Raw genomic sequence first — 24,358 nt, 5'->3', positions numbered from 1 at the left:
AAAAATGCCCTTCCTACCTTAAAGAAATTTCCAGTCAAATCTTGGAAAAGTGTGCTGGTTTACCTTTGGCGATCATTGCTATATCTGGTTTGTTGGCTGGCAAGGCAAGTAAAAAGGATATATGGGAGCAAGCTAAGGATTCAATTGGTCGTGCACTAAGAAATGCTAGGGTCGATGTTATGGTAAACATAATATCTCTTAGTTACTTGGATCTTCCTCGTCATCTTAAAACTTGTCTACTGTATCTGAGTATATTTCCAGAAGATCATACTATCAATAAGGAGAATTTGATAAGGAGGTGGATTGGAGAGGGTTTCATTCATAAGCAAGAGGGTTATACACTCAGGAGAGATGTGTTTCAATGAGCTCATCAACAGGAGCTTGATCCAGTCGGCAGAGCTAGACGAAGGTCACGAGATGAATAGTTGTCGAGTTCATGACACAGTTCTTGATTTCATTGTATCCAAGGCTGTCGAGGAGAACTTTGTTACTATAGTAGGTGTGCCTGGTGTAAATCCTGATCCACGAAACAAGGTACGCCGGTTGTCTATGCAGAATGATGGTGAGATTCCGGCGGGTCTGGTTATATCTAGTGCCCCGTCACTCCATGTTTTGGGGCCTAACGCGAAGATCCCATCTCTGTCGGAGTTCAAGACGAGGCACCTGAGTTTGAGGCTGCCATCAAGAGAGCGATGGAGGCCCATCCCAACCGTCCCACCTTTATTATTTCCTACTAATATGTGGCATTAATTACATTTGCACTTACGTTTATCCAAATATGAAATAAAGTGTCGTATCAATGCCGAATTTTCGGCATGGCGGTTGAGTTTTGTTTGTCTTTAAACATTTCACCTCGTCTTCCGTAATTAGATCCTTCTTTGCTTGACCTGTGCCTAATATCCAATCATACATGTGTAATGTTTTCCTGTGTTTAAACATCAATGCTGAAACTGGAAATGCATACATGTTTTCTTGTCACTTTGTGCAAACGATCGGGCATTGCCTACTTGATCTGAAGTACTAGTAGTCAAGTTACGTTATTCAGCAACAGCAGATTGCTGTCAAGTTGCAGACTTCCTTTCATTCCAAGAAACACAGTTAGTTGACAATCATATTTGTGTTGCTAGCTTATGTGGGGTTATTGGGATGTTTAGTAATGACATGTCTTCTTTCGTAACACTTATTCGTCTGGTTTGCAGGTCACTTCACTCCCTGTGCTGTCTCTGTCGAGCTACACCAAGCTCTTCAAGCACTTGGCTCCTTCTGTTAAGCTGTGCATGTACTTGTTGTTGGTTTTAATTTAATTTGAAAACAAGAACCAGCAGCATAAAAAGGCAAGAAAGGGAAAAGAAAAAAACATTGCATTTTCGTCATTGGGCTTGTCGTTACGCAAAATTCAAGTAGGAGATGGGCTTTGCTTGTATTTGTGAGAGCCCAATAGGGACTTGGGAGGAGTGGGCTCCAAAACACTGCTGACTGGCGGAATGAAAACACGCGGTCCACGTACGATAGAGTGAGTCCAAGCCTTTCTTGACCCGGTCGTCGAGAGCGGATCGCGGTGGAGCTTCGATCTTCTTCTTCTTCTTCTTTGGTGTAGCTAGCTTCAGAGACCGAGTTTAATTAGATGTGGAGCTTAGATCTGGATTCATGGGTTATAAAGAGCTTTGGGTCCCAAGAGACCGCCCAACAGTGTGGTGCAAAATTAATGAGCAACAAAAACAGGAAAGAGCATTGTTTTCTGTTTGTTTACGGAACTCCAAAAATTTAAGATCGAATACTTGTGCTACTCTTCAAAAAGAAAGAAAAAATGGTTTGCACTTTAAGACGTGCAGACCAAAAATTTGGATTCTTTCACATATGAGGTCGACGAGACCGCGAACGCAAACAAAAATGTTGGTGTACAATCACTACTGTCGTACATATGCCGTCGGCCGGTCAATATTTCGCAAAGCTAAAATAATGAAGTATAGTTAAATTAATTTGATTTTGACAAGATCTAAATTAAGTCCAATATGACGCTAAAACAGCGTCGCGATCTCAAACTCTCGCGCGCGTGCAGCTTAAACGTAATTTTTTATTTGAGAACGTACGACTACACATCAGTCAAAGTGTACTCAATATATAGGTATACAATTTCATTTTTGTACGTAGCATATATACGTACGTACTTACGCACGTATCAGCGCAGGCTGGTCTTTACTACGCCACGGTACTATACGTACGTGTTCCGTTTTGCCGGGTCAAGATACACGTAACATTTTCCTTCCACGCGTGCACACAATTTTAATGGCGTGAGCGAAGAGCAAAATGACCAATCCGGGTTGATCTGTCCACAGGAAAAGTAAAAAAAAAAAAAAAAAAAAAAAGCGAACACACCCAACCGTCCGACCAGTCTGATCGCCCTCTGTCTCGTATGGATCCGACCGTTGAATATAAAGAATCTCACAACGGAATTCCTAGCTAAGCTCTCTCGTTCAATTCCCGCGTCCCGTTTACATTTTGCACCTTTTTGAAATTCCACAACGAAAAAGAAAAAAAGAGAAAGCTTTTTTCTGTCGGTTTTGTCTTTTCCATGTTAGAGATTCGAGGGTTCTGCACTTTTGGTCCTTTGGCACCGACGCGTACGTCCCTGCTGTCCTAGTACTATGTGTGTTGATCTTTTCCAGTTGACTTGGCCAGACGCCGAGACGGAGGCAAAAGTGGAGTAATTAATGCGCTGGCTTGACAAGTCAACGGCAGCCACCACGAGCTAGCAGCTGAGCTTCTCCCTCCCGCGTTCAGACTTCATTCAACCCACACCACAGCACACGACCGTTTCTTCTTTCTCCATCCATCCATCTATATAAACCCCGACTCTCCCAAACCTCATAACCCATCCAAACCCCCAGTCTTCACATCCAATCAAGCTCTCGATCTCTAGCTAATTAAGCTAAGCTACATCAAGATCCAAGAACAACAAGAAGAAGAGTATCATACTCTGTCTGTCGATCTCACACTCTTAGCTTCGATCCTCCAAACAATGGCGTCGGCAGCGGCGATGAGCGCAGAGCAAGTGCGGGAGTTCCGGTCGGCCTTCGCCTTCTTCGACAAGGACGGCGACGGCCGGATCACCGCCGACGAGCTCTCCACCGTCATCCGGACCTCCCTCGGCCAGTCCCCGACCCCCTCTGAGCTCCGCGACATGGTGTCGGAGGTGGACGCCGACGGCGACGGCACCATCGAGTTCGCCGAGTTCCTGGCGCTCATGGCGCGCAACCGCTGCAAGGACGGGGACGGGGAAGAGGAGCTGAGGGAGGCGTTCGGGGTGTTCGACAGGAACCAGGACGGGCTGATCTCGAGGGAGGAGCTCCGGCACGTGATGGTGAGCTTGGGGGAGAAGATGAGCGAGGAGGAGGTGGACGGGATGATCTTTGAGGCCGATGTTGATGGCGATGGGTTCGTGGATTTTAGAGAGTTTGTTCGGATGATGATGCTCGCCGATGATGGCCAGAAATAAATGAGATCGTTGTAACTGAGGAGCATCGATCGGTGCAAGTCATGTATGAGGATCTACTTCAGTTCTTTCTTCCATGGAGCTGTAGACTGTAGTGCAGTGCAGTGCAGGGTCCTTGATTGAATTTTTACTGCTGGGATAGTAGTAGTAGAGTGTTTTTACATGACATGTTTTTTGTCTGAGCTGCTGAGCTGCATGCATGATGGGCAATTAATAAATTGTTGGGTTTTGACGTTTCGTGGACATCTTGTTGACTAATATAGCATGTGCATCTTTCTGTTGATGGTCGAGCGTATGGCCTCGTCTCACTGAACTTCCATCTGAACCGCGTGTGCAACTCTGGATCGCTTGCACACGGCGCGCGGCCTATACGCGTTTCAGAGTAAAAGTCACCGGACTTGACTGTGCGTTTTTGTGTGCATTCATTCGTGTCAAAGAAAGAGGTTCAAAAATGGAGTTTGAATTTGACTTGGGTTCGTTTTTCAGATTTGAGACTCAAGAGACAGAGACGGCTCTGAATCTGCGATGAAAGGAACCAAACCGCCGAGGTCGTCTCGTCTGCCGCTGGGAGCGCTGGCTAACATTGGACCGTGGATTTATTCAACCAATCCCGGCTCATATGTTCCCCTGGATAAAAAAGATAAAGCTTGGTGGCCCATATGAATGTAAAGCCCAGTCAGATGGAACGGACGTGGCAATGGATGCAAGGGAATAGAAGAGACCAAACCGGCAGAGTCGATCGATCTAGGCCCAGAAAGCCCGGCTTACTGCATTGCAATCTGCAAGAGAGAGCAAGCGTGCTGTATGTAGGCGCCGCATGCATTGGCAGAAACTAAATTAATGGCTTTGTCTTGTGCAGAGAGCCTGTATATGTAGATGGAGATAGGTAGCCGGCGCCCTCGATCGCTTTCACGTACCTAGCTTCCTGCTGCAACTTGCAAATTAACCGTAGCTAGGCCAGATCGAACGCGTACGTAGCTATCTATACATTGCTGCTGCCGGCCGCCGGCCTCGATCGATCAATATATTGCTACTACTCTACATTGCTATGGCTATATAGCTTTGCAGTAGCTATACATACATTACCTAGAGCATGCATGCAGGACCGCCATTAACGCGCGTCTATACTACACAGAGATACAGAGAGGGTCGGTAGCAGATCATGCATGGAGCTGCTGCAGGTGCTTGTGCCTGGTGGGTAGATGGATGCAACGGACGGACCACAGCGCCGCATGCACATGATCGATCGGTGCAGGCCGGGTTAGTTAGTAGCAGCAACCCAACAGCCGATGCATGCGTGGGCACCAACTTGCTTCTACTCCCTCCATTTCAATGATATGCACGCATTTCAAGATTTTACATTGACCAACAATTAGACTAATGATTTGAGAGTTTTGTGTTATAAAAACTATCTCATTGGATTCGTATTTCAAAAACTTTTTCAACAATATAAAATTGTAACATATAACCTACATATATTAGTGTAATCGTTGGTCAAAGTTCGATCTCGAAAAGCGTGGACGACATTCTTTGTGAAATGGAGGGAGTAATTAATTTTATCTTAAAACTACAGAAAATCTTAGGGGTGGCATAAAAACCGAGATACCGAAACCGACGACCGAAAAACAGATTGGACCGAAATCAAAGAACCGTTTAGATTTTTGGTCAACAATCTTAAAAAACAAAAGTTTTTTCGGTTAATTCGTTCGGCACCCTTGAGTAACCGAAAAAACCCGAATAACCGATACCAACACTTCAACTCGTGTGTTGCTCCGACTCGTGACTCCCAGGTACAAGAAAAACCTTTCCCTCCGTCTTGAGCCCAATAGCCATAAGCCTAATCGGGCCGGGGCGGCCTGGCCTGAGTCACGGCCTATCCCACGCCTGGGCCTCAACCCCAGGCCCGTCGGGCCGGCCCGGCACGGCCCGTTTAGCAAGTTTTTATTTTTAAAACTAAACTTGCTGCATATAGCAAAGAGGAATGAAAACTCGTCGGTCTCATGGCTGCAAATGCATTAAAAGGCCTTTGGGCTGTGTTTTTTCCCACGGGCTTTCCGTGCTGGGCCGGCCCGATCTGTGCCTGGGCCGAGAGGAAGTTGTTTGGGGCCGGGCCGGCCCGGCACCTTTAATGTCGGGCTTCGTCGGGCCGCGCCCGGGCCAAGCCCATTTAACTTGTGCCGGCCCGGCCCGATAGCGCCACCTATGGTCCTCATTGCGCGGAGCTATTGAGCTGATCGATCTGCCTGTACGCCTACCTGTCCCCAGACCCCAATGGCTTGCTCTCTCTGTTCCCAGTCGGGAACCCTAGCCGCCAGGGCTCCAAGCGCCGGCCATGCCGCCGCCTCCCCACGACCCCATCGACCTCCCAATCCTCGCGAGTTTGCCGCCCCGATCACCGCCTCCATTAACAGTCGGCGAGCTGACCATCTTCTGCCGCTCTCCTTCATTTCTTGCATCCCGAGCCCGTAAGCCCTGCCTGTACCTCTATGCGCGAGGGGGCGACTTTGTTTTTTGACAATTTGGGTTCTCACGACTCGCGTGCTGCAACTCATTGACTCGGTTTTGTTTAGGTATAACCGAAAACCGAACCGAATTTTTGAAGAACCGAATTTTTTCAGGAACCGATCGGTCAAGATTTTTGAAGAACCGAACTTTCTAAAAACCTGAAAAACAGAATGCCCAGGCTGAGAAAATCTACTTACGATTGCTAATATGATCTACTAGCTGTTGCACGCGAGCACGCACGCACGCACGCACCCGCATGCATGGCCGGTTCCCGGTTGATTAACTGAGATCTCTCTACTGTTGCGTGCAGTACATGCATGCGTACGATACGCATGCGCCAACCGTCTAAAAGCTGCATGCAGGCCTCCTGAGATTATAAAATGGAAAAATTAAATGGCATTACAGTAATCGACCATCTGCTGCATGCGCATGCAGCTAAGCTAAGCTACAAGCCGCATGCAGAGATCAGTGCTACTACTAGCACTTGCTGTTAAATACCAGCAAACGCATGCAGGACCGGAAGCCAACAGTGCACGCGGCCGGGTAAACAAATGCGTTTACGCATTAACTTTGTATATACACTATATACATCTGCCTGCACTCAGGCATGCATGCGTCGCCTCGCTTTGCAAGCCTGCGTACATGTACACACATGCCCTGGACCACACTATATATACACATACGCATATACTTTACGTATGTACATACGTGTAGCCACTACATCCACACACACATGCATACACTGACATACACTAGCTAGCTACTCCATATGCGTGCCTTTGATGTAGAGTGGCTATGGCGCCAAGGCTAAGCTATGTATCTATAGCTGCATGCTTTCTTTTTTCTTTCCAGCAGAATCAGCTGATGCCATCTGCCATCGACCATGCATTGAGAGGCCACACACACAGCTGCAAGCCTATAGCTCCTAGCTTTATACTACTAGTCACCAATGCAATGTGTGGTGACCACGCAGTAATGGTTGCAATGCCACTGCACGCACCAAAAGGAAAGGAAGATGAAAAGAGAGAGAGCCAGCAGAAACAACAACCTAGAGATCGAGATCAGGCCGGCCGGCCGGGACCAGCTAGCTAGCATGGGAAAGGGTTTTGAGAAGGATTGGAAAAAAAAAAACAGGAGGGGTCCTTTTCCCTTGCTCTCTTTGCTTGGGTGATCGAAGGCCGGACGGCCGGTGGTTATATTGCCACAAATGTGCGTGGCGTTTTACGTACCTCGTCCCAAAGGCAAAGCTGCCGCTAGCCATATATGCATTCGGTTGCTGGGTTTGGTGCTGGTAAACACTCCTATATGTAAATTGGTTGCTGGCTTGCTGCTGCTGCCCGGAGCTAGCTAGCTAGGTTTCTTCCTTTTGGCCGTTGGTTAATTTCGGAGAAGGGATGCATGCATGTAGGAGTAGACCGTTTGTAGCAAGAGAATCTTTGCCTGTTATGTGAGCAGATTGTTGCTCCATCGATCCCGGCCCGGGCTAGCTAGGGTGATGATGGATGACTACATCGATCGTAACAGCTAGCTACTGCTCTGCCAATCTTGAATTTGCTTCTTACTAGCTCCTGGCTAGTATAGCTAGCACACAAAGGTCGACTTTCGGTAGTGATGCCAAAGACCACATGCATCATGCATAAGATTAAAATTCTCATGGATTACACACGTACAAACAGCTAGCCCGCATACTAGATATATATTTTCTAATGGATTACAAGGTGCCAGGTTCGTCTAAAAAGACACTTGAGATTGAAATCCTTACGAACAAAAGAGCCACCAGATGCATGGAACAACCCATGCATCGATCGCACGCATCCACGGTTGACATGCATGCTTCCGGCTGACTAGTTAACTAATCCCACGCTCACGCGTGCACGCTCGACGTACATTTATTTAGTCTGTCGATGCAGGCATTGGTGCTGTAAAAAGATGTTAGGCTGAGGCCAGAGGTACAGCTAGGGCTGCACAGCACCGCAGCACGTAGTGGTACGTCCAGCTAGAGAGATGGCATCATCGATCGTATATATAAAACAGATTAAAAATGCTTAATATTTTTTAAACATTATAAACTGCATGCGAACATCGGCATGCAGATCCCGCGCATGGATGCATGCACGCTTCACCCAGGAAAAAGCTGCCGCCCCCTTCCATGTATGAGCTCTCAGTGATCTTCTTCAGGAGGCTCAGTTCGGTTAATCCCAAACCCCACAAATCCAACGGTAATGGCAGAGATTCAGAAGAATTTTAGTTCATCTTTCCTTCAATCTCTCTCTCAATCCAGTCCGCCCAATCCAGAGCAATTTATATAACCACAAGGCCGTAGGAGTAATTTTTATGCACAAGGTTTAAATCTCGATTATTGACGCACATCAAAACCTTTGGATTAAGAGGCTATCTGTGCTCCCTCTTCTTCCACATGTTGTCGTTGGATTAAGATCGATTTAAAGGTCAAGCATATCCACTTATCTCTAACTTAAAATTGACTTCTCGCTAGCAAACGGCCAAACCCGGTCATGTATTTGTAGAATGAGGGACGAGAGACAAAATCAGTGAAATAATGCATTTTAAGAGAAATTAGAATTGATGTGATTCCATCATATTGAATTCTTGTACTTAATTCTGATAAAGGCTGTAGTACTCTTTTGATCGAGAGAAGGGCTAGCTAGCTACCGTACCGTGTAGTTACGTGTAGCCAATACTGACATACACCTCGATGCTGTAAACGTATTGCTGTACAAAGCAGTGCATGCACGCTGGCCGGCCTCTGCAGTGTGCCGCACCCCTATTAAGCTACTCCACAGACACGTCGCACATCACATCCCTACTAGCTAGGACTATTTTTTTATAGCAAATTCCAGTTTTCAAATATTAAACTTTCTAAATAAAATTAAACACAACCCTCTGCAGCCTGGACACCCATGCATCAACCAATCGCGACACGCCACGTACGCACGCACACGCATCTTGTTTTTACAGCACACATCTCTTCCCGGTCCCGAGTCTATAAATACACACGCCCGTCCAACACAATTGACACCAACAGAGCCCAAACATTATTACAAGATTGAGCTTGATCATGATCTCCTATTCTCACAGCCACAATATATGTCTCCTGCTGATCCATAATACTTCTCTCCTCTTCTTTTATACACTTCCAATTACACATGTAGGTGGGGTATTATGTTGATCTATGTTGGGATGCTCATGTGAAAGAGTGAAGCTGCCAGCATGATCTAGCTTTGATCCAATGTATGTCTCTACGTGTGGATCCTTGTTAGATCATGCCTGACAGCCTCATTTCTTCGCAAACGTTTGGGCATATTTGTACATGTAGATATCAGGGTCGTCATGGTAAGTTGAAGTTCATGTGTGCTGCTACTGAAAAACGTTAACTAATCAGATATCTAATCAGTCAATCCGTGCTTCTTAAAAACTTCTGGTTGCTTTGGTTAAAAGTAGTTAACTAGTTTGGGGTCAATTTATTTATTTGCCGCATGTATAGATAGTACATGTTCGATTAATCTAGAATGTCTGAAATAGATGGAGCCTGTTTAGAGTATTCCCCTAGATCTGCTAACTGCTTCTCTGTCTGATAGTCGTCGCTAGTGTTTATTTAGTACAGCAAAAGCCAGTCCAACAGAAGCACTTTGGCCACAACTAGCTAGGTACTCATGCATATATTTAAAGTACCAATCAAATCTTTGCATCTGTTCAGGATGATTTGATGCATGATCACTTCATGCACTAGTACACCACAGAACACAAACAAATATGGCTAGTTAGTTCTGCTGTTCAGATGTTGGTCTCTAGCTAGCTAGAAAGTAGAAACATGCACCTCAATTCTATACATTTTTCATCTTTAATTTGTTTATGTATAATTTTACATAAAAAATAAGCATACATACATCTCTCCTACGTTCAGTATTATACGCAGATTAATCAAGCAATTGAACTGTACACATGTAGAGCAATGGCCAAGTCTGTCCCTGTGACCACTGTCCATGTATATCTGTGTATGTATGTACATCTATAGTTGCATAATTAATTAGCTCCATATATAGGTGTGGAAATATATAGATACCTAGCTAGCTACATTAGGAAAAGATCTAGATCTAGCACCAAACTACTTACATTTATGTGTGTAGGCAGAGCTAGCTAGTTCCAATTAACTTCTGCAGCCGATCGATGTCAGTCATTTTCTCTCTTCCAGAACTGGTTCACTGCTCAAACGCGCTGCACCTCTGAGCAACCCTCATTTTCTCATGCTAGTTATCATTAATTGACACATATATCGAATATATTCGTATATAATTAAGTGTGTCCACATCATGCATATTTTTCTTCTCCTTCTGTATTTCGAGTGCTTATTAAGAGTACTGTTTTGCCCTATATACGAGTGTGACTCCACAGAGATAAAACAATTAATTTATTAGCAAATGAATGTGATGTCGACTTGCACGATATGGTCCCTAGCTAGAGAGCTAGACGGAATCGTAACAGATAAACAAATACCATTTCAGGAGGAAGAAGAAGAAAAAGGCAAGATTATAAATCGCCACCAAATAAAGAATCTTTGGATGCCTTGGGTGTGGCATGCATGCTTACATGCTTTGAATTTGGGACCGCGAAATTTCATATGCATTAATCTGGCCAGGCACATATTTTCTTGATACTAGCTTCGATTTACCTTTTCAAGTACAAAGAAAAGGTGCACGACACACGTTAATTAATATTGAAATGCTGGTGTAAATAATTAATCATGAATTCGAGAAAAATAAAAATGACATCAACACAATGTCAACTCACCATGCCGTAAAATTTAAAATAACATTCCTTCCAGAAACAAAAAGAAGAAGACAAATGTGCTAAAAGGAATCCCAAATAAACGGAAAAAGAGACGACCCCTACACATTGAAATTTGTATTTTCTTCTACTACTACTTGGTTTTGACTGAATTTCCATCGTGCCTCCTTATATCTTGACATATAGCTAGCTACAAAATTTGGATTTAATTACATACCTCTTTGGACCATTAATTTGATAAGTATGTTAGTTTCGCCATATCTAGTGGTCGATCTCGTCGGTATGCTAGAACTATCTTCCTGTTTGGAGCTGAAATCAACTGCAAAACATAGAATATAATTCTGCAACAACACCTACTAGCATCAATCTCTATCCATATGCTTGTAACCATTTCATGTTACCTGCAGGTCTGAAAAATCCAGGACGCCCTTCTAGCTCTCTCCTGTAACCACAAGCTAGGCTTTATCCTAGTACAAAAAATCCAGGACTACTGAAAGTAAACAACCAGGGAGGGAGAAAGAGAGAGAGTTTTGAGCTTCTCTCTCACCGCTTTGGAGGAAGGCCATCTATATATCTCACTCACTATCGTCAGGTCTTCTTCCTCCTCCCCAATTATTCCCGGCCGTCTTCCCCCTTTACTAACTCCAATTCTTTCAAGAAGAAAGGGTATCATGTGCACCATACAAGCTGGTGAAGCTGCCAGCATGATCTGATCTGACCATATATCTAGATTGGCATGGATGGATATGTGATATGATCTGATCAGGTCATGCTGGAGTTTCATCTGCTGGTTGGGAGCACGATCGAAAACCCTAGAATCACATGAAGAAGGAAGATCCATGGACCGATCCTTCCAGATTTCCATCTAGGGACCGACGGATCTCTCCAATTAAGGTGAGATCCAATCATCCAACTCGTGGCGCGCTGCACCGATCGATGATTGGTTGGTCGTTAATTTGTTGGTTTGTTCTTCCTCTCTTTCGTGGAACGGATCTGGGTACTAGTTAGTTTTCTGCAGATCTATCCTGTCGATTATTCCCCTTTTTTTCTCGCGGATTTTGAAGAACCAAGAAAGCCCTCTCTTTTTTATGGTGATGTTTATATTGACCGGTGTAAGTAGCATCTGAAATTCTGAATCGATTTTGATTGGGATTTAAATTTGGGTTTGGCCGTACCTATTAGTTCGCAGATATATGAGATTTGATCTATATACTGTTTAGGCAGGCTTTAATTAGTACTCCGTACTCAGGTTTTTTCTTTATCAATGTGAATATGTCATGTGTTTACTTGTCAGTTATTGCTCATTTAGATGTTATTCTGACATTCATAATCAACTATACTGGTTGATTGATCTTCCTCCTATCAAATGCAGTTAGTTGATTTCTTATGTTGTTTTTGGCGAAATTGGTACTAATTCCTTGGCAGAAGCTAGGGGAAGAAAATGAACTCAGATCTCTCTGGAGTACTCGATCCACTTATCTTAAGCTAACCTCTCTTCTCTCTCCGCTCTCCACTACCATCTCAGAATCCCCTGATACGTTTGTTAATTTGTGATTATGATCATCGGGATTCCAGGGTAGTAGTGGTCTGGAACTCTCGAGATAGGTTTAAGCAAGGATCTACAGTTCTCTAGCTCTAGTCAAACAAATTTCACCAATCTAGCTAGCTGGAGAAGCACATCCAAACGGTTTTTTTCGATGACTTGCACCTCTATTAATTAGTTCTCCTTTGGACATGCCATGATATTCTCTACATGAAAATGCAACGCGTGAATGTTAGTAGTAGTATTACATTGTGGTGATAATTATTTGTGGATCATTGAACTACTAAGTACTTTCACCAACGGTGTCTATGATCAATTAATTGTGATCTTGTCATCTGTCAATAACAATGAGAGGTACTCCAACATAACCAACAAATAGTATGATAGTGGTACCATTTAAATATTGAAAAGGCGGGTATGATTATTCTTGTCCCTTAAGGGACAAATATCAAAGGACTCTGCAATGACTTCTCGATCATATCCTAAAATTTAGAATGGATTATCAGTTCTTGCTTGCAAGCTATATATGTCTGCAGAAGGAATAGTGGTACAGCTGAATGCATGATTGTGTGTTGCTTGAAGGGATGAAACTGCCGTCCCCTCAATCTTTTCATGGATTCCTTTTGCATGCATGCATATGATTGCCCGCACTTCATTTGCTCCTTTCTTTTGGGCTTTGTACTATGCAAGACATATATTCATCACATCATCCATATCGAAAGTTAATATTCAAAATGCATATAATGTTATTTAAATAACTGAGAGTTGAAACTGAATTAGTGATCAAGGATATGAAGGATATGAACTTCTCCCTTCGTTCAGGCTTATAAGAAACTAAATTTAACTAACACAATACAAGTTTGTATGAGAAAAAAATTATATATCATTACAAAGTTCTGCCAACTATGAATCTAAATGGTATATTTTTGTGCCATACTACACGTATTTAGTAAGTACGGGACGACTTATAAACCAGGGTGAGTGATAAGTGATTGATGAGTTAATTAATCTCGGTTGCAAAAGGACGACTTGTTTCTCTCTCTGATTAGTTGCAACTTTTTGTTGGCATGTCTAACCACCTTGATGATCTCACGGCGATCCGATCCAAACTACATTTGTCAGCTAGCATGTCATGCATGCATGGATGGATCATGGATCGATATATAGTCCTTTGGAAGATTCATGGGCCACACATGTGATGAGCAGATAGCTCCAAGCTCTCCTTTATGGCGGTTTGGTAAGCCGGCCGGTTTGTTACAAGATGTCCTCTAGCTATACCACCAAGCAATCTGTGTCCTCTCAGTCCATATCGTCAGTCCAGCTTTCAGAAAGGACGCATGAGAATAAATTTTGCGTGAACCATCCTCACGCTTTAATTAATATTTAAATCTGACCAAAGATCACACTAATAAACCGTATCCAAAGCAATTTCTGGCGACACGTACATGACTTTTGTGTCATAATTCACATCTTATTATTGTGAAGCCGTTGGTTCAAGTATATATAATGCATTTCTAAAAAAAAGTACTCTCCCGTTCTAAAATAAGTGACGTCAATTTGTAAAAAGCTATATGCAAATTCACGTCAGTTATTTCAAAACGGAGGGACTATATATAATGTACGTATAGTTTCTTTCTGTCGATCTGATCAGGAAACAAACAGGATGGTATGATTGTGTGTATCATCAATCGATGTATGATGGCCTAGCTTGTTGGCCTGGCGTGCGTTTGTGTGTGGCTCCAAGAGGTTTGCCGGCCGGCTTGGCTGCCATGAATGAATTTTCTCCATACCTTGGCTGGCTAGCTTGGTCCCAAACGGCTGCCGTCGTCTTCTTCCTCTTTTGTTTTGCTTTACTAGCTTTGTTGCCTCCTTGGTCATACTATATAATTACGATATAGACTTTAAAAATAAAGGAAGATTGCAGATCTGGGCACTGTAAGGTTGCACGAGTACAGTACATCAAATCGACTGAAACTCGATTGGAGATTGTGAGTTCAGAACGAGGTGCTGAACTGCTGATCAAAAAGAATTACTGTCAGCCGTTCTATATTGGAATGTAACAAAGGCGTCCTACTGTTATACTACTCGTGTCATGCAAAAAAACAGGTGAAAATAGACACCTGTTTTTTGACATGCTAAAATTAATGATTTTGGAATGATGTTTTTCAAAAAAAAATTAGGGGTTTTGGAATGATGTTTGTTGCTGTGATTTGGAAGATTTTTTTTTGGAGCAAACGGTGCTTTGGATGCCCATTTTTGCACGCAGGAGTTACCTGGTGAATTTGGCCCACAACATTCCGAGAGGTTGTCTTCGCCCCTTTGTGTTGGGCTCAGCGGTTTTGCGTCAGAAATGGGCCGGTGTGGACAAACGAAGTTGGCCGTCAGCTCAGTTGAGCCCAGCTCACTCTAGCTTGCCGGCCCAAATGTTGGCTTAGACTTTGTATTTGTCCATATGTGAAAAACACTTTCTAAAAAAAAAACTTTTCTCAATTTTTTTTCTGAAAAAACAATGTGTGGAGGGTTCATAATCTAACATCACATTTTCTTGCAGAATTCTTACATCGTAGATAGACATTCCTAGCCATAGTAGACTGTAGACTGCAGTACTGCCTGGAAATCTGGGTCTATGTTAACAAATGCTTAGGACGGCGACCACATATATACGGGGACAAATTCAGATTCATTCATTGGAAACACGAGTCTCCGATAGTCCGATCTGCAGTGCGGCAAAGCAGTCAGCCGCCGTTTCTGTCCCTCGAGCGTAACAACAAACAAAGCTCAAGTCCCAACTTATATGCGTGTAGCTCGTCCACATGCTTTTCAACATCCAAAGATCATACTTTTACACCTTTCTTCCCAACGTGATCTGCAACTGTTCAAATCAAGGGCTTCCTAGCTACTCCTACAGCAGAGTGGCTAGATGCCATTGCCTTTTGCTTTGCATCTGATATTCTGATCTACATCGAGTTTGCCCAAGGAAGCAGCAAGCCCCACGCCAAAGCGTACTATATCTGAATATCTCCTCTCAACTCTGAAACACCACTTTCTATCCTTCTTTATTTTGATTTTTCGCTTCACTTCTCTTCTCAGTGCTGAAAACATGCACTTGCACACAATTTCTCTGATGAGAGCCCTAAATTATTACTTAGTAGTATTAGGCTGCGATTCTGTTAAGTTCCATGCGCAAGGCAAGGATCAATCCTTGTTGCTTTACTGCAGCCTTGAGATGGGTGTCAAAGCATGTAGTAACTTCATTGGATTCGATGTTTTCGCGATCTTTGGACACTCGAAAAAAAAGGATTTCACATCAGTCCAAGATGTAATAGTAACACTTTGCAGTGTAAACTTAACTAATCATGAACAGGTTGATTTTCCCTTTAAGGTTCTGCTTAGATTGAAGGCATTTTTAGTGGGATAACCGGTAAAAGGGTCTAGGGCATGTTTGGTCGGTACCCACATGAGGGAACTGCGGAGAGCGTGCACCCAACAAACTGTTTGGACTAAAATGTTTCCACACTTTATCAATCTAGCATTATGGTTTTCTATATCCATAAGTTTGAATCATCCTGGAACATGATTCCTCTCACTAACCATGACAGCAACCAAACAGTGGCCAGTGCAGCAGCTTAAATGCTTAATGATGCAGAGAATGTGTGGTCCTGTGTCCTGTGCATGCACACCAAACTGCCCAGCAACAGCCTTATTCAGAGCTCTGGTCCTGGGCTGGGATCCATGAATGAATCCTCAAAAACAGTTAGGGGTAACAAACAGGACATAGAATTATCCTCCAGTTGCTGCTACACACAAGCAGATAGATGCAGAGTTGTTGCAAACAGATAAACAGAGCCCCACCCAATCATCCAGAGCAGATCACACGAGAGAAGGGACCCAGCAATTCAATTCAAAGTGGCAGGACACAAGTTGGTCCATGTCCTGGCTTAGCTGAGACCCATTTGTTGATCATTAGTGCCCATGAGCTAAGGATGGTAGGGCAGATGATGTCAAGGTGTCAATGGCAACCCAGTTTTTCCTTTTGCTTTTGACCTTGCAGGCAGCGAGTCCAAGATTCTCAGTAAACCCTGGTACAGTGACACTGCCCATGATGTTCCACAAACAGTGAAGAAACCACTAAATAACATGGGAGCAAAGCACTTGTGAATTGTGTTAATTGCCATTTGCCACACCTTATCAAGTTTAAACAAGAGTAAGAAAGAAAAACTTCAAGGAGATCAAAACAAAGAAAAGGGAACAACTACAAGAACACATTACTAAGTCAGGTCACTCAGATCACAAGGTTGCACCGCTAGCTGTCCATGATGTCCCGCCGGATGATCGATCGTCACCGGCGTCCGGCCATTTGAGGCGTGCCACCGTCAAGCGAAGCGCTTGCGCCCGTTGACAATGGCGAGGAGGCGAGCCACTCCTTTGGTCCACATCTCGTGGTCCCTCTGGCTCGCGCACTCGAACTCGATCACCCGGTGCTCCGCTGTCCGGAGGCCGAAGTAGCGGCGGTGCTCTCCGCCTTGTAGCAGGTGCCGGCCCGGCCACGCCGCCACATCTCTGCACACGTCCACCACCACGCCTGCATGCACAAAGCCGGCGTCAGTGAATGTCATCATTGAGCATGCTACTAGCTTAGCCATGGATGCACACTTACTCTTCTTCTTCTTGGTGATGGTCCCTGCCACATGCCGGCTCTTCATCTTCAGCATCACCTGCAGAAATCAATACCCCGAATCGAACAATTCAGAACTTCAGACATCAATTACAGAATTTCTGTTATACAAACACAAGATCAAGAATAACAGGTAAGGAGATGTACCATGCCACTCCTGTTGATGTACACCGAGACAACCTTCCAATGCAACGATCCTGCAACATGATCAGCAACATCCATCAGTACAATTCAGAACACGGCTGTGAGGAATCGATGATTTGCCGGAGCTACGCGGTACCTTTGCGGGTGCGCTTGAGGAGCTCGGTGCCGCGGGCGAGCAGCTCCTGGCAGCCGATGCCGAGGAAGCTGGTTTCCTCGTCGACGTCCTGGTCCAGCGACGGCGGCAGGTCGTCGCTGAAGCTGCTGCTGTTGCTGCTGCCCACATTGTGATGCTGCTGCCTCTGGCTTCCATGCATTTGGATATGGCTGTGGCCGCGGCTGTGAGCTCCCATGGCGCCCTTCTCCACCGGGATCACCGCTGCCACGTTCCACGCCTCCTTCGCCACCCGCGCCCTCACCGTCGCCGCCCCTCGCAGTGCTGCCAATCATCAACAAACAGAAGCTCATGGTTATTTGATGAGGAATTCGATTAATTTGGGTTTGGAAGGTGAGTGGATCGATTCTTCACCGGTGGCGGCAGCGGCGGTAATGGTGGCGATGTCGCCGGGGGTCCGGGCGCTGACGGCGGACGCGACGGCGGCGGCGAGGTGGTCGCGCTCGGCGCCCATGGCCTCCGCCGCCTCCACGCACTGCGCCGCCACCAGCGTCGCCGCGGACGCCACCGCCATGTCGTCCCTGCGGCGTCCGGTCCCCGTCGCGGACGCGGCCATGGCGGCGACGGCCGCGGCCACGGTGGCCACCGAGACGGCGGCGTGGACCTGCGCGTTGTGCGCCCGCGTCTCCTCTTTCCTCCTCTCCTTCCGGTCCTTGAGCCACCGCCCCACCGTCTTGCTGCCCCCACGCGCCGGCGGCAGAGCCTTCGGCGTGCTCACTGCTCTGTAAAACTGCAAGTTTTCGCCGCCACTAATTAGCATCCAATTCATCACTAATCACCCTTTTCTTCCTTTAAGATGGTTGCAATAACTCAATCAAAATGCATTTTTTTGTTACCTAGTACTACTAAATATTTTATCACATTTTTAAGCTAATTACATATTATATGTATGCATCAATAATGAGGATGGAACTGTGCCAAGAACAGATTTTGAATGAATCGACAGACACAAGGCATCGATCCATCCGGCCAGACGAGGCTGATTAAGACACACTGTAGCAACGAAATGATTCGTGCACTGACAGGTATATAGCACAAATAATTGTGCTCCTTCGCTCCCTCCGTTAATGGAGTTAGTTTTAATCTAGGGTCTTTCTAGGTCTAATTGATGAATTGCTGAGGCACGCGTGCCCTGGGTTAATGCACTCACAGACCACTGACAGACAGAGAACATAATCATGGAGCCACTATGCAGGGAACAAGATACACTCTACTGTAATTACTTATAGCAGATAAGAAAGGACGCATCATTAGATTAGTGAAGTATACTGGAACAGAAAGCTGGGACAGTGAAAATAATGCTTGATTAGGGATAAGAACTGCGACTAAAAGGTCAAATTGCAGCAAGACAAGCAAGAGCGAGCTGCATAGGCCTGCAGGCTGCAGCAAGCCTGTGCTGTGCTGCTTTTTTATCTAGAGAGAATGGCAGACCAGCAGTGAAGGGCAGGCTGTGGGGGGCACTGGGACAGGTTGCAGTGTTTGCTTGTGGGGAAGGAGTTCAAGGAGGAGACCAGAGTGGCAGAGCAAGGGCAGAAACTGCAGCTAGAATCAAAGCTTCTTTTGCACAGCAAAGCAAGCAAGCAAGCCACCAAAGACCATCAAATCAACATCCCCTCTCTCTTTTCAACTCTTTCTGGTCAGAGCTACAGCAGCAAACAGGGCAGACAGGGCCACACCCACACACACCAATAGTATAGTACAGGGTCATTTCTCAATTCTTTCTTCTCTTCAGTTTGAAATGAATTAATGGTCATAGTGATTTCACCCAAAGTGCCTTATTATTGCTAATCAAATCATGACCATGACCTCTGTAGTCTGTATCATGTGAGGGGTGTGTTGGACCAAGACCAAAAGCTTGACTTGATGACATACTGTAGTACAGTACTACAGTGCACACTGAAGTCATTTCACTCACTCACTTGATTTGTTGTCTCAGGGAAGTTAAGAAAGAATCTTTCCTCTGAAAAGATATCGGTAAAGAGAGAGAAGGTATCAAAAACATTAAATGCCATCATTAAATAGATTGTTTCAGATTTTTCTCTTATAATCTGGGTTCAAAGGGCCAATTTCAGAATTTAAATAATGCATTTGTCAGGTGATATAGCCCAGTCTCCTGCCTGGTCCAACTTGCTGAATCCTTTTATGACCATCCTAATGTTTTCTGTTACATGTCTGTTAATTGGTGGCATGATCCAGATTGTTTTTTTTTTTGCAACGGCATGATCCAGATTGTTAGAGTAAAGAACTAAAAGTTTGTAGGCATGCTTATGAACTGCAAAGAGACGAAGATGGGTAATCATTGCCGTGAGAGCACAAAGGCACACTGCTACAGTATGGAGTGGACAAGCACCGTGGAGAAAAAAGGGTCATAATTTTTTTATTTTTTTTTGGGTGGGGGGGGGGGGGGGGGGTATTTGCTACAAATGAGGCAAAAGAAGATATTTCCATACATGTATTGTTAAATTCTAAACGATTTTGACATGTGCTCTAGTAGTTAAATTGTGAGATGTAAATTTACAGAGAAATGGAATGTAAGAGACTACAGTTCTCCATTGGAAGGTGAGAAAGGCAAATGAGTTTTCCTTTTCATATCTGTCTGTGCCAAGAAAAGGCTGCAGGCCTGCAAGGAGTGTTTTTGATTTTGTCCCAACCAGACCAGTCTGACAGGTTGTACTACTAAAACAATCCTAACACCAATTTGGTGAATGCTAGCTAGACATGCTCACAAAGGTTAGAACCCCAAGAAAAATTAAACTATGCAAACCATCCCTTGATGTATCCACAAGTTTGTTTGACACCAAGTGTGCTCCACATAAAAAAGAAGGAAACAAACAAAGATCCATTTCCAAAACATAAGCAACCAGCTCATACAGGGTTCACAGAATTGGTAAAAGAAACATTATCTTCCCTTTTTGTTTACCATGCATTGGAGACCGACACATGACAGTGACACAGAAGTAAACCACTTGAGAATTAGCCAGAATATTAGTATTATCTTGCAGAATGAGTATTGATTAACCATATTCTAGTTCTAGCCAATCAAGAAAATAATTCGATCCTAGGTACATACCCTGCTGTCGTCAACTTCCGGCGAGACCGGCGGGCTGTCAGAGAGCGAGCCGCCGCCGATGAGCGGGCCGCTGCTGTGGGAGAGGCGGCCGGAGGTCAGCGGCGACGCCTCTTGCTGCCCAAGCAAAACAAGATATAATCAGCACGTAATACCTCTGCACATTGCTGCTAATTGCAGTTGCAGCAACCAATTGAGCAGGAAAAGTTGGTCTGAATAGAGTCTGATCCTCAGATGAGATTTCAGCTGAACAACCAACAAAGACTGTCGGTTACTACTACTACTACTACTACTTAAGAACAAGAAAAATAAATCCCGTATTTTGGCTGCTTCTCCTTGTCCTGACGTTACTCCAGCAGTACAGGGGATTCACGAGTCATGGACGATGGACCAGAATTCACAAGGCATTCAAGAAGGAAGCAAGTACTAAATCATTGCGAAGATTGAAATACAGCATTGGAATCAACAGAAATCTGTACTGGCTGATTGAGCAAGAAGCATCAAATTAAATCGGCAGACGTACAGGCAGGTTTTGGGAGGAAATTTTCTGCGTAAGAGTTGAATTAAAAAAAGACCGGCTTGGATAATCTCTGTTAATAAAGAAAGAACAGGGGGGCCAAGTCAAGGGAGAGGGGGAGGGGACGGACCGAGTGCGACATGATCCGGTCCATGATGAGGTGCGAGGTGGCGGCGGAGGCGAAGGAGAAGGAGCTGCCGGCGGCTCCGGCGCCGGCGTCGTCGAGCTCCCCGGCGGCGTCCTCGGCGATGGCGCCGGCCGTGAGAGGCGAGGCTGCGGCGGCGAGCGCGCGGGAGACGTCGGCGGCGGACGCGCTCCAGGACCGGGAGAGGAACTCCAGCGGGTCGCGCTCCGGCGGCCATCGGGGCTCCCCGCCGGCGGTACCCCTGCCGGAGCCGTTCATCGCCGCCGCGGCTGGCTGGCTGGATGGATGGCGGTTGCCGCTTGCGTGTGGGGAGCACGGCGGAAAGGTGGCCGGCAGGGGAAGAAGCCAAGCGGAGGTAAATGCTGCAGCTTTGGTTCTTTTGGGGGAAGTGGGTGGTTTTATAACAGGAGACTATAGAAGAGAGTGTGTGTTTGTGTGGAGAGGGAGAAGAGAGAGGGGTTAACCGTTTGTGGTCATATTAAGCTGTTTTTTTTTCAAAACTATATTAAGCTGGTGTTTGTCTGGGTATTTATTGGCCTTTTCTTTGGAGGTTGAGACTTGACTGAGGAAAATCACTGGTCCATTTGTGCGTTTCTGGTTTGTTTAACATGGCAGGATTTTTTTTTATTGTTTTTGTGTAATTCAGGGTGTGTGCTGCGGGTTGGAAATTAAGGAGAAAAAACTTCAGTTCGGGTTTAAAATGCTTCAAAATTTAGCAATAAAGATCTTCACGTCTTGGGCCACTGCCCCTGTTGGAGGGGGAAGGGCCACGGACAATGGTAACAAAGGGTCGGATTTGAATAAGAATAGTCATGCTTTTTTTTTAGCCTATGTCGGAGCTTATGCAAAATCCATAGCAACATGAGGTAACATAAGGACGGTTTTGGTGGATAGAGGAGGGGGGAAATTGAAGGATAACGATTGGCGACGGTGGAGAGAGGTGAAAAGTAATAGGAGGCTTTTTTTTCGAAAAAACGCAAAAGCTTTGCGTCCCAATGCATTGATAGAAAGAAAGTTTATGTACAAGACCACAAAGGGCCACACCCGAAACACAACACGACGCGCCTAACTAGAGTCTACTGGCAGTATCGCACCGAGGCCTGCAGCTCCCGCACTCACCCAACTCTTAGCATCAGTCTTGACCAGGTTAAGGAGAGAGCGCGAGGTTGGGGGCTGCATTATGGAAGACAGCTGCGTTGCGGTGCTTTCAGATTGACCACGCCGTAAGCATGACCAGAGACGCAGTGCCCTTCCGAACGGAGGGGGGGGGGGAGCGGATGGACTCTTGCCACCAAGCTGAGAAACATTCGCCGGCGGTCGGCGGGACGCATATGGAGCGGACCCACAAAAGGACCTCATGCCATAGGACGCGGGAGAACTGAGGTCAACGAAAGGTGGTTCACAGGAGGCTTTTCTGAGGGATTGTTTCAAAAATGTAAGATAATAAAAAAGGGTATCTACTTGGTGGGAAAATGGTAAATCCTTATAGCCCGTAACTTCGCACGTTAGGCTCCATAAGTGTAGTTTGACCTCATGAATCAACCATACGTGAGAAATTCACCGAGAAAGGTATAAGAGAAGTTTAAAAACTCACTTCAACTTCCGATGTTGATGTGACAAGCCAGATGCGCATGCATAACGTTTCATTTACCTAGGTCTCAACGATAATGCACTTACCTTTGTTATTTTTGGAGTTTTCTCCAACTTATATTATCAAAATAAAATCAGTATATACCTCATTGTCATCACGAGTGAAGCATTAAAAATTCATACTACTAGTCAAATCAGTATTATGTCAAATTATATTTCTCGAGATAGCACTTGTATAGTTCTCTTGCTATGACACTATCTTAATCACACCTGTACTCCGGAAAAAAATAGTTGGACATTCTGGGCGGTTGTATAGAATGACAGACGTATATATGTAATCGGACATCAAATACCGGTTTCCGACCATGCACCATGAACATCTCTAGTTCCCTCTCCTCTTCATCCGCTAGGTCATCAGCTTATGTTCATAGTGCTTCACATCATGGGCATATCAGTCTTCCTCTTCACGGTCTACGCCAATTCCATCGATGAATAGCGCACGTCGACATAATATGAATGATCGATGGAAGGGCGAAGATGTCACATTCGGCAAAAAAAATATTGATTTTCTCTTGAGCATTTAGCTATCGCTCCGGCGACCAGCTTCACCTCTAGCTTAATGTCCTTCGAGATGCACCCGTTTAGTTAGGCTTTTTGATCAAAAAATCATACATGACCAAAAAAAAAGTACGCAGAGAAGAGTTGCTCATTTTTGCTTATGTGTTCCAATTATAAGCGTGTGTTTATTTAGGCCAAAAGTGCATACCCAAATGTTTGGCGTTTCTTGGCGGTGGTGCTGGCTACAAACAAATCATCCATGATCGAGGATGCAAATGCAAGCAAGCACGCAACCAGAGACAAGTTTCGCTGTGTTGCCCTGAATGGGGGTTCGCTTCACGGTCTCCATCCATCGGCCTACCTTAGCTAGCTGGCTGCAAACAGAAAGAAAAGCAGGCCCGTGGCCTGCGAATTTCACAAATCATAGATCGCCAGGCCTGCATATTTTCATCATTGCCGACCAGAACATATCGCAAATCACAGATTAATAAGCATCCCAGATCATGGATTACAGCAGGAAAAAATCGCAAAAAAATCACGAAAAAAAAGCCGAAGCTCTCCATAGCCTGATCCAGCCACATCGCCCTCCATGGCAGTATGGCGGCAGAGGAGAGCGCCTCCCTCCATGGCAGCGGCTCCTTGGTCAAGGGCAGGGAACGCCAGATCCGCGCGTCGAGGTGGGGGGAGGCCGAATCCGGCGATGTAGAGGCCGGGGAACGCCGAATCCGTCCCTGGAACAAACGGCCGAGAAATCAATCACAGAGAGAGAGAGACTTACCGGCGGGAGAGAGGGTACCGGCGGCCGGAACCGGCGGCAGTGCGCGGCGGGTGGCGGCGGGGGAGGCCGGATCCAACCGGGTCGGCGGCGCGTGGAGGCGGATGTGACGATGGCCGGCGTCGACGGCACGAAGCAGGGAGGAGGGCGCGAAGGGCGGAGGACTCGGCCGGAGAAGGGCTAGATCCAGAGAGGGGAGGAGAGAGTTTGGGGGAGAGGAGAGAGTTCGGTTGAGACTTGAGAGATATCGTGGGAGAGAGGGAGATTGCGTGGCGGCCGAAGGGAGGAGAGAGTGGATGTGGGTTAGCTAGGTTTGTCCTTATATAGGAAATTGTTGGGCCGAAATTTGTATGCAGGCCCAATAGTCTATT

At 45.5% G+C, this 24,358-nt stretch overlaps 1 protein-coding gene, 2 non-coding genes and 1 pseudogene across 3 annotated transcripts; 3 read left to right on the top strand and 1 right to left on the bottom strand.

Moving 5' to 3' along the window:
* Positions 1-2,855: 2,855 nt before the first annotated feature.
* Positions 2,856-3,732, top strand: LOC100842387 (annotated as a pseudogene).
* Positions 3,733-9,204: 5,472 nt separating this feature from the next.
* On the top strand, positions 9,205-9,306 carry MIR167F (microRNA MIR167f). The gene has a single exon (NR_127108.1). It is a non-coding gene; the product is annotated as a microRNA MIR167f (primary transcript).
* Positions 9,307-11,471: 2,165 nt separating this feature from the next.
* MIR167E (microRNA MIR167e) lies at positions 11,472-11,597 on the top strand. The gene has a single exon (NR_126967.1). It is a non-coding gene; the product is annotated as a microRNA MIR167e (primary transcript).
* A 4,880-nt stretch (positions 11,598-16,477) lies between these two features.
* Positions 16,478-21,565, bottom strand: LOC100833525 (VAN3-binding protein). The gene is made up of 7 exons (XM_003577646.4): positions 21,050-21,565; positions 20,406-20,519; positions 17,690-18,065; positions 17,300-17,599; positions 17,167-17,216; positions 17,002-17,059; positions 16,478-16,926 (listed from the first exon to the last, which is right to left on the bottom strand). The coding sequence occupies exons 1-7, from the start codon at positions 21,320-21,322 to the stop codon at positions 16,718-16,720; spliced, it is 1,380 nt and encodes a 459-aa protein (XP_003577694.1). The 5' UTR covers positions 21,323-21,565; the 3' UTR covers positions 16,478-16,717.
* Between the last annotated feature and the right edge of the window lie 2,793 nt (positions 21,566-24,358).

The sequence above is a fragment of the Brachypodium distachyon genome, chromosome 4, assembly GCF_000005505.3.
Source record: "Brachypodium distachyon strain Bd21 chromosome 4, Brachypodium_distachyon_v3.0, whole genome shotgun sequence".
Classification (NCBI taxonomy): domain Eukaryota; kingdom Viridiplantae; phylum Streptophyta; class Magnoliopsida; order Poales; family Poaceae; genus Brachypodium; species Brachypodium distachyon.
This window is presented reverse-complemented; position numbering and strand designations above follow the sequence as displayed.